This window comes from Syngnathus leptorhynchus, chromosome 1, assembly GCF_054491065.1.
Source record: "Syngnathus leptorhynchus isolate UIUO chromosome 1, UIUO_Slep, whole genome shotgun sequence".
NCBI classification, from domain to species: Eukaryota; Metazoa; Chordata; class Actinopteri; order Syngnathiformes; family Syngnathidae; genus Syngnathus; species Syngnathus leptorhynchus.
In genome coordinates, this window is record NC_141195.1 from 22,943,788 (window position 1) to 22,954,137 (window position 10,350).

The following is a 10,350-nucleotide window of genomic DNA, read 5'->3' on the forward strand; positions in this document are numbered from 1 at the left end:
TGCTACAAAACAGAGCAATGCTGGAGGGTCGGCATTGAAACAAATCCATTTAGGAAAGTATTTGGCCTGTCGCAAATCATGTGACCTCAAAACGTGACCCAGATGGGTCCATCACGCGGCATAGTCTGAACAGGGCCGAATCCGATTCGGACACTCGCTAAAAACAGTGTAGACGGTATCTGATTGGATTTTCGACTTTTGTATCGTAGATTTCTCATCATTGATACTGAAAGACATTCGTTCGAGTCACATCCCACGATGAGACTTTGACGATTTACAACGTCATTTTCTGTTAACGCTTTCATTTTGTACTTTCTACAAGACTGCAAAGGGCGAACACATTCTTTGTATGGCAGCTTCTATACTCGTGCTGGTGTGTGAGTAAAGGGGCAGCACAATGTGTCGGACAGGGTGTCTCGCTAATGAGGCTGTGCACACGCACACGCACACACAAAAGACTGCTTCACTTGACACACCGCTGCAACTGACAAATTCAATTTCCATTCATTTGAAGGAATAAACTAGAACAAACTCATTTCGTCCACCGATATTTGATTTTATATATATTGATATTTGATAATAAAATGATTTTCACAATTAATAATCCCCCCCCCCCCCCATCTATTTTGCAGCCCAAACCCAATGTTGTGACATTCTGACATTGTTTAATTTTATTTCTAGAATATGCTGGAAGCCAATAAACAAAACAACCCCCCCAATAAAAAAATAAAAAAAATCAATAAATGGAAAAAAGAGATAAATATATAAATGGAAAAGAAAGAAAGAAAGAAAGAAAGAAAGAAAGAAAGAAAGAAAGAAAGAAAGAACTCCCTTTTTAAAAAAAAAAATGGTTGCAAGCAGCTCCTGGGCCAGACTTTGGACACTCAGACTAGGAAAGGCAAAAAGGGAGAAAGAGAGACAGGAAGGGTGCGGGTGGGTAGGGGGGAGTGAGAGAGCGAGAGGGCGAGCGAGCGCTCTAACAGGTGTGTCTCCAAACGCAAGCAGTCCAGTGTTACGGTGGACATCGGCAGCGCCAAATTTGCTATTTTGGACCTATTCGAAAATGAAATGAAGAAATAAAAAGCATCTTTTTTTTTCTCCCCCCTGCGCTCCACGGACTCTGATGTCATCCTGGTTTCAATGTCTCTCTCTCTCCTCCCTGGACAACGAGACCCCCATAATTGAGATTTTGCATGGACGAGGGGAGCCATGGTCTGAAAGGGATTGATTACAAAGGTGAGAAGACTTTTATTTTTCTCCCGAATCGGTTTCACTTCATGATTCAAAACGTGACCAGAAATCCTAATAATAATCGAGAAATATTGGAAAAGTTGCATTTCCTTTTTTGTTTGCCTTCAGTGCAGCTATCGAGTAGATGAAGAGATGGAGATGTTCGAAAGGAGGAGATGATGGTGTCAAGAAAAAGATTATCTATCGCTCAACTTTTGCCACGTGGCCAAGCGCCAACCTTGACGAAGGCTTCCTGAGTGACACCTCTTTTTTTTGTGTGAAGAAAAATTAGAACGTGCCCCTCCCCTCTTCATCGAGGCAGCACTATGAGTTCTCTTTGATACCAATAAAGTTATTTTGAAGTGTCAAATTAAAAACCAAAGCAAAATTCCAAAACGATGCTTTTGGTGGCACTTTTGTTTGGCCCCAGTAGCGACAATCTCAGACCGGACGCTGGTGAAGCTTCATCGTTCTTATCTTTTTAATCACACTTTTTTTTTTTTTGGTCTCTCTCTTCCCTGGACACCGTCATCATTTTTCTTGGTGCTTTTCATCTGCTTGCGTTCTTCTGGCTGTCTGCCATTCGGCCCCTCTCATCTCTCACTCGTACACTCGGCTCCTTCTCGCACACATCCCCCCCCGTCCGTCCACCTTTCCGCCTCATCGCGGTTCCCCCGAGAGGCTTCACCCTGGCGGGCGGCATTCCGGTCAAGGGGGAGGAGGACTTTCTGACGTTGGCCGCTTCGCGCCTGGGCCGCAGGAAGCGTGTGATCGGCGCGGCCGTCGGCGTCGCCATGGTTCTGGTTCTGCTGGTGGCCATTCCCCTACTGGTCCACACCACCAAGGGTGGAAGCGAAGGGAGCCATTATGAATTACTGGGAAGCTGCAGGATGGTGTGCGATCCCTACGCCACCTCTCAGCCAAGCCAGGAATTGACGGCCGTGTCTCCGCTGCCCCAGGATTACTCTGGGAAGAAGATCCGCTCCGGTACCCGGGGCCCCCCGGGGATCCCCGGGCCCCCGGGAGAACGCGGGCCTCCCGGGGAGCCCGGCAAGCCTGGCCCGCAAGGTCCCCCGGGCCCCGGTCCTGGCGGCTATTCTCCCTCCCTCTACACTCCCAAAATCGCCTTTTACGCAGGGCTCCGCAAGCAACACGAGGGGAGCGAAGTGCTCAAGTTTGACGACGTGGTGACCAACGTGGGCAACTACTACGAGCCCAGCACTGGAAAGTTCACCTGCCCGCTGCCTGGCATATACTTCTTCACCTACCATGTGCTCATGAGAGGGGGCGACGGCACCAGCATGTGGGCCGACCTGAAGAAGAACGGCGTGGTGAGTAGATGCGTCTGCGTGCGGCTATGCGGGAGCGCATGGACAATACAACAATATGTATACATTGGATAGATAGATAGATAGATAGATAGATAGATAGATAGATAGAGAGAGAGAGAGAGAGAGAGAGAGAGAGAGAGAGAGAGAGAGAGAGAGTGAGAGAGAGAGAAAGAGAGAGAGAGAGAGAGAGAGAGAGAGAGAGAGAGAGAGAGAGAGAGAGAGAGAGAGAGAGAGAGAGAGAGAGAGAGAGAGAGAGAGAGAGAGAGAGATAGATAGATAGATAGATAGATAGATAGATAGATAGATAGATAGATAGATAGATAGATACATAGATAGATAGATAGATAGATAGATAGATACATAGATACATAGATAGATAGATAGATAGATAGATAGATCTAGAGCGAGAGAGAGAGAGAGAGAGAGAGAGAGAGAGAGAGAGAGAGAGAGAGAGAGAGAGAGAGAGAGAGACTTCATGGCTTCTCATGAAACCAACATCAGCGATTCACGGTGCAAAAACAGTCAAGTCCGATTTAAAAAAGCAATTGTGAGTTCATCCATCACACAGTTCAATTTGACAGACGGATCGTCACCGAGTTACAATGGTTCCGATTGCTTGACACAAACTATCTCCTGCCGACCGCCCGCAATGAACATTTCATCTTCAATTCACTTAGCAGGAGGCCACATGACAGATGAGAAATGAAAGCGTCGTCTTTTTCCTCATTAACGGAGGTTCATACAGTCTGAAGTCGCCGAGCTGTCTGCCACTACTGTTTGCATTTGCACGTGCGCTTTTGGCTCCATGACAAGCGGCAGATCGTTGGCAAGCATCGCCAAAAGGAAGCCGGCATCTAATTAGAGAGAATCACGCGTCCGGCTTGATTATCGGCTAAATGAGAGCGCAAAAGAGCAGCGCGACCACGTCCGTCACTACGCGGCCCGCTCGCTTGACACCTCTGCAAAATTAATAATAAATACAAAATTGGCAGTCCACTCATCCACTCTTGCATTCTCCAGACACTAATTAAAGATGGATGCACGGATCGAGGAGGGGGGGAGGCAAGACGTATCATTACGAGTACACTAAAACGTCGTCAGCCAAGTTTCGTTTTTTATGCATCGGCCATGCAAGAGCATTGAGTGAAACCAGTTCTTGTGAGTAGATATACTTGAATAGAAAATGTGGTCATTTTGGAAAGAAAACGCACGCCAGGAAATATCTGCCGAGTGGCCCATCAAATGTTCCAATTGTCATTGGAGTCATCTCGGCCTGCTAAATAATTGAACCGTTTGAGATGAGATCCTCTCAAGCATACTTTGCTGCTATAAGCGCACTTGTTCATTGATTCCCCATTAATTATGTTTTCATTCAACTTGATTATTTAACCTCAGCAAGGTCACGTGGCCTCTTTAAACAGTTTCGTTACCTAACAGGGCTTGACAGGAAGTGGGGGGGGGGGATGGTGGTGTTTGCGTGAGGTGCAGTCAAAGAAAGTTGGTGTGGCAGGTGGCTTCGGAGAATCAAACCACCTCCCTCTGCTTGCTCTTTGCCGTTTATTTATATTTATTTATTTATTTATTTATATTTGTATTTCTGTATTAATTTTTTTATTTATTTGTTTATTTATTTGTTTTTTGTATTTATTTATTTATTATTTATGTATCTGTTTGTTTATTTATGTTTATTTATTTGTTTTATTTATTTATTTATTTATTTATTTATTATTTATGTATCTGTTTGTTTATTTATTTGTTTGTGTTCATTTATTTATTTATTTATGTTTATTTATGTTTATTTATGTTTATTTATTTATTTATTTATTTATTTTTATGGTCAAATCTGCTTGGATTGTATTTGTTGCCCAGCCACCCTTGAAGAGAGAATATACTCCCCTTCCCTCCCCATTTGGTTTGCATTCTAAGCATCATACCGTGACAGTGATTGAGAATGAGTGACATGTCCAACACCGGCGAACATGACAGGCACAAGCTGAGCCGTCCGCTCGGTGTACGGGGAAAAAGAAGAAAGGCGAGTCGATGGGAATGCGAAGGGGGGGCGAGATGGACGACTTGATGGAGGTGCGGAGACAGCGGCCCGCTAGACGAGGCATCGGGGAGGCTGGCGAGCGAGCGAGCGAGCGAGGCCGCCGGGACACGGGCTCGGCACGTCTCGGCTTGACGAGTCGACAAGGTCGGCCGCCGGAAGACGGAAAAGCGCTCTGCCTTGTGTAAGCTCTTACCGGATGTTCTGAAAAACAGAAGAAAATCTCACAATCAGATCACGTCAAACACGACACATTCTGGCCCAGCTTCCTTTTTTGACACCAGGCATGGAAATTTGATATCAGGGTAAACCTAAGCTGAAGCTTGCCATGGATTTTCTCTATTCCCGTATTTTTCTTGTGGGAAGAATAACCAAGCGGCCCCAGGTAACAAACTAAGTTGTGAGACTTTAGGAGGCTCGTGGCATTGTGCTGCACTTCACCATAAATTGACCAAAATCACAACCATGATGAAGAAAGACAAGTTTGTTAGATTTTTTTAGCTGTCATTATGGATTCCAGTGCAGTCCTCGTGCCAGCGAGGTCTGACGAGGACGATGGCTGCATTTCCGGAGGATGTGCTGGCTTCCGCGGGGGGCTTCGGCGGGATTGCCGTAGATCCCACAGCTATTACATTCCCTAAATCCCCGCTCGCCCGCTGCGTGAGCCCGACATGCTCACACCTCAATCTAACGTTTCCAAAATCATTGCAGCTTGACGGGGGATTTGACATCTGCGGATTTGTGATTCAAGAGTCTGCCTCTCGCTTGCTTCAGCGGCGGCCATGTTGGAGACATGACGCAATCATGATGGTGACCATCGTGTTGATGTTATGGTGGCGTTTGTTTTGCTAGCCACAAATACAGTTTGGCATCTTTACACTTGATGCAGACTCATCTGACAAATGTAGTTCAAAATATATTTTTTTAATATAAACATTTTTCTTTACGTTGAAGCCCCAAGGATCAATTTTGGGCCATAATGCGCAAACAGAATTCCAATTTGTGACCAAGGAATACTAATTACGGGCATAACGGGCACACAAAGTAATTTTGGCTCAACAATAGAGTTTAGTGGGCAAGCTAAGCGGAAAAAGATGAAGGTGGAGGAGGGGGGGGGGTCTCGACGGGGGATTTGGCGCTACAATTGATTTGAATTTTAGCCTTTGTACGAGCTTGAAAGACAAGCTTGGCATTGCATGCTAGAACGGAACAAGACACACTCGTGTTTGGTAAAGGATTCTGGCAAATCAATCATCAAGCAAGAATCAAACCGTTTGTGGCCTAAAGGACAACGAGACGACATCACAAACAAAGCAAGGCATCCACCCAGAAAGACCTTTGCCCAAAATTTGGCAACCCCAATTTTCCCATCGTTAAAGTGAATCACTCACTAAATGAGATGATTGCAAAAGTTTTGAAACACGTTTTCTCATTTCCTTAGATTTGGTTCTTTGGTGACAAATTTATCGTCAGACAATATCTCACGACACCTCGCGGCCGATTTTAATAACCTCCTTAAAGGTCGGCTGCTGTTAACGTGTCATGGCTATCTGCAGGATTTTGTCTAATGAGATGATATCAGGTCCGAGATCTTCTCATTTGAGGCCAAGCGCCGGGCTTGTCGCTGGCTCGTACCTTTCGCGACCGACACAATCGTGAACGTAACAACGAGCTAGCGAGCGGCACAACCTTTTTTGCAGCTAATCCCAAAGGATGCAAGCCAATCTGTTCGATAAATATTCCATTTGCGCGTACGCACAGTCAAGTGAAGCCCACATTCGGGCCGGTCGGCCGGCGTCTTGCCATGAGGTCCCTTAGGTAAGTTTAACAGCTACTTTTCTATTGTCTGCGCTCTAAGAGGTCACTATATCACCGTGAATGAATCCTGTCACTTTTATTACCCGTGGAGCGCCGTGCCACAGATGAAAACAAGACTTCATATAGCCTCGCATCTCTCTGGTCTCACAAAATAGCCTCGCTTGATCGGTCCGTGACACCGGACCCGAACACCCCCACCACCACCACCACCCCCGTTTCATTTTTCTATACTTGCAGTCTTTTCAAGTCAGAGACGCTGTTTGTATACAAGACGACAACACGCGGCTCCCGGGTGGATTTATTGGATTTATTGGAGACCCTTTAATGCAGGGGTGTCAAACTCATTTCGCATCGTAGTCATAGTTTCGTCATCGGACCACTATGACTGTCAACGTCTTCTATTATATCCAGTTTAGGCTACACAACAAACTGATGTATAACTAGTGTTGAAATCAGAGTCTGGTAAAAACATTTAAAATATTTTTTTTTAAAGTTTATAGTCATAAAAATTGTTCGCAATATGTCTACAATATCTATATTTGTACTCGATGCACAATTTGGCTCCATAAAATGATGTACCGGGCCGAATCTGGTCCACGGGCCTTGAGTTTGACACCTATGCTTTAATGAAAGGGCTGGGCAGGGACTGCCGTCGGCAAGCCTGTGGGGATCTCGCTCGAGGATCAACACAGTGTGCCGGATCAGTCTGGCTCCTCCGTCCTGTCTTAATACCGGACCGACCCTATCCCTCTCTGTCTTAATCAATAACTCGTGTTATCGCAGGCATCAATTTATTTCTTGCATTGCTGTTGCCGTAAAGCAAGGGTGTCAAATTTATTCTTGTCGCAGGCCGCATCGTAGTCAGTTTCCCTCGGAGGGCCATTATAATTGTCAACGTCTTCTATATAAAGTACAAAACTACCAAACAAACTAACTAGTTTTGAAATCAGAGACTAGTAAAAACTGTTCAAATATTTTAAAAAGAAGAATCGTCATAAATAATTGCCAGCAATATCTCTCTCTATCTTTTTTTTAAAGTGAAGACAATTTGTCATTTCAGTCATGACACAAAGTCGATGCAATATTTGTCTTTGCGGGCCACATAAAATGATACGGCGGGCCGTATCTGGCCCCCGGGCCTTGAGTTTGACACCGATGCAGAATTCCCACACAATAAGCGATCCGAATCTGCCGCAGCTTAATGGGGTGAAAGTGCGCCCCTGTCTGCTGTCGCAAAAATAATGAGCAGGATGACATATGGCTGACATTGATAGGGTGGCTCATCACCACCAGCCGCGGCCAAAGATGCAAATATGATATTGGCTGTCACCAAGCATGTCAAGCACGACAACAATCTCACCTTTATTCATGAGCAAAGGCTAAACGGAATGCTAGGGGAATTCTTGAGCCAGCCCACAAATACCGAATTAGTAGTTTTTCAGTTATATGTCCGACATTAAAGAAGGAAAAGGATTTGCTGTTTGTGCCACGCGGCATCTTGTTTCAACAAAGTCCTGTTCAGACATTGCTGCTGAAGAATAGATTTGGAAATAAAAATAGATTTGATGACCGGGTGAGGTCAGTTGAAGTGGATGGCTGACTTATGTGGAAATTATCCGGCGGCCGTGAGTTCAGCACCGATATGCCCCACTTACTGACACAAAACTAAATAATGTGAATAAAATTGCACATCTGAAGTCTATCAATTGATGAATGATGCAATTCTGTCATTTGGAAGATTCCAAAAAGTTAAAATGTTGAAAAAAAAAAATAAAGAAGAAAAGAAGCAGCACAGCAATCAGTCGGCCCGATACTTCCACTCAGATGGTGTCGTGCCTTTAATGCGACAATATTTTTGTTGCTCGTAGTACTTAAACATCAAGGAAGAGTCAAGCCAATTAAAGGTGTTAGCAAACAAGTAAAGATCCACCGCCTCCGGGTCGATAAGCCCGAGCTCGCGTACAACGTGCAAATGGAAAGCTGTCCGGCTACGGCAGCGAGCGCTCGATACCGCGCCGATCGACCTGGACTAGAGGATCAGTAGCAACTGCCACCCCGCCCCGCCCATGTCGCTTATCTCCAAATCCCGATCAGATCCCGACCCCTTGACCTCAGCGGATCGAGAGCCTTTGTTCTCCGTCGGCCCACCTCTGGGAGTCACCGCCGACATCCGAGAGCGCTTAATAATTGAACAAAAAAAAAGGTGCCGGAAGATTGACGTCGGGTTCATTTGAAGAAGAAGTGGCCGAGGGCGAGGAGCTGTTAAAAAAGTGATGAATTCATTTGCACGCGTACTAACCGCGCGACTGTGCGTGCCACAGGTAAGAGCCAGCGCCATCGCTCAGGACGCCGATCAGAATTACGACTACGCGTCCAACAGCGTCATCTTGCATCTGGATGTGGGCGATGACGTGTGCGTGCAGCTAGACGGCGGAAAGGTCCACGGGGGCAACACAAACAAGTACAGCACCTTCTCCGGATTCCTCATCTACCCAGACTGACAACCGTCACGTCATCGATTCGCCATACATTGCAACGGACAGGATGGAGAGGCCCCCGGCTGCACGCGCCAATATAATCCTAATAAATGAGTGGATGCGGGGATAGAAAATGGAAAATTACAATTAAGTTGATTTATGTGGGGGACATTTAATAAGCTCCTTGGTGTGCAATTTGTGGCTGGAAAAAAACCTGGAAAATATTTCAATATGATCCATTTAAAGGTAAATTGCATTTCCAAAAAACACACCTTGGGTCAGATTGTTTGTTGTGCAATAATTGTGTTGGGAGTAATGACAAGCGAAATCACTTACTTTGCACTGACTGCATGCAAAAATTTCCATTTTACCATTTCTGCACAAATATTCTCAAACTGAACAAGCAATCAAGAATTATGCCCACGCAAAGTTCGATAATACACAAAAGTTGGGGGTTGACTCCATTCAAAAAAATTCCAACAATATGCTCATGATGAAGGTGAAAAAAAAAACATGTTCATTATTGTAAAATCCTGTGGGAAAAAAAAAACATTCCAAAAACTTTATTTAGTAGTGGGTTATAAAAAATATATATATCAAAATAAATATTACGTCTTATTCACAGGAGTTTCCAATAAGACCTTTCCCACATCAATCAAACTTATGATACAATACTTGTAAAGGCGAACTATGGTATTGATCTAATTGTGCGGCTGCTCCGATGTGTTGACGTAAAAACTAAGCCCCTGCCGTGACCCAAAAGGATTACATGGATTGCATATTCTCAGATCCTTTTCACGACTGCACTTATGTGTGTGTGATTTGTCATTTGTCCACGAGCGCATGTCCGAACGGATCGATAAGGGCCAGCAGGCAAACAGTCCCAATTAAATGTCGTGCAGTCCTACAAAAATATCTGAGTTATTTTGAAGAAGGAGTGTGTCAAAATATCATTGTCTGTCTGCTGCAATATGTCGATTACGATTAAATAATCTATGACTCCATCAAGCGTGCTTTGTGTTATTTGCAAACGTCACCGAAACTGGCTTTTGGACTGCAACATTGAATAAACAAGCCGTGGGCGAGGCGAGACTTGAGCATGCATGCAGCCCGTGCGTCATGGATTTCCAATACGTCTTAAGACAACCGTTCCAAGGCACAAACACGACTCAATTATCAACGCAAAATGCAACCGATGGAAATGTCACAATCAATTGTGCAAAAACTAAATGACCTGTCGTAACAAATCTTGCCATATTCTGGCAAGAACAAATTGGGGAGATTCTCATCAGTAATATCAATTTGAGCAGTTTCCTGCATTCAACATGGTGGCATCATCAATCATTGATAACGTGTTTATTTAATTCAATTCCAATGAGAAAATAAACATCAGGTATACTTATATAAACTGATGAGACTGTATAAAAATATAAAGCAAATAAATAAT

At 44.6% G+C, this 10,350-nt stretch overlaps 1 protein-coding gene across 1 annotated transcript; it reads left to right on the plus strand.

Annotated features, from left to right (window-relative positions):
• Nucleotides 1-1,994: 1,994 nt before the first annotated feature.
• c1ql4a (complement component 1, q subcomponent-like 4) lies at nt 1,995-8,927 on the plus strand. Its single transcript, XM_085913751.1, has 2 exons — nt 1,995-2,561; nt 8,748-8,927. The coding sequence occupies exons 1-2, from the start codon at nt 2,025-2,027 to the stop codon at nt 8,925-8,927; spliced, it is 717 nt and encodes a 238-aa protein (XP_085769877.1). The 5' UTR covers nt 1,995-2,024.
• Nucleotides 8,928-10,350: the final 1,423 nt, after the last annotated feature.

Coding starts and splice junctions, on each gene's coding strand:
- c1ql4a (XM_085913751.1), top strand. CDS start 2,025: ATGGTTCTGGTTCTGCTGGTGGCCATTCCCCTACTGGTCCACACCACC. Junction 2,562..8,747: donor ACCTGAAGAAGAACGGCGTG/GTGAGTAGATGC, acceptor TGCGTGCCACAG/GTAAGAGCCAGCGCCATCGC.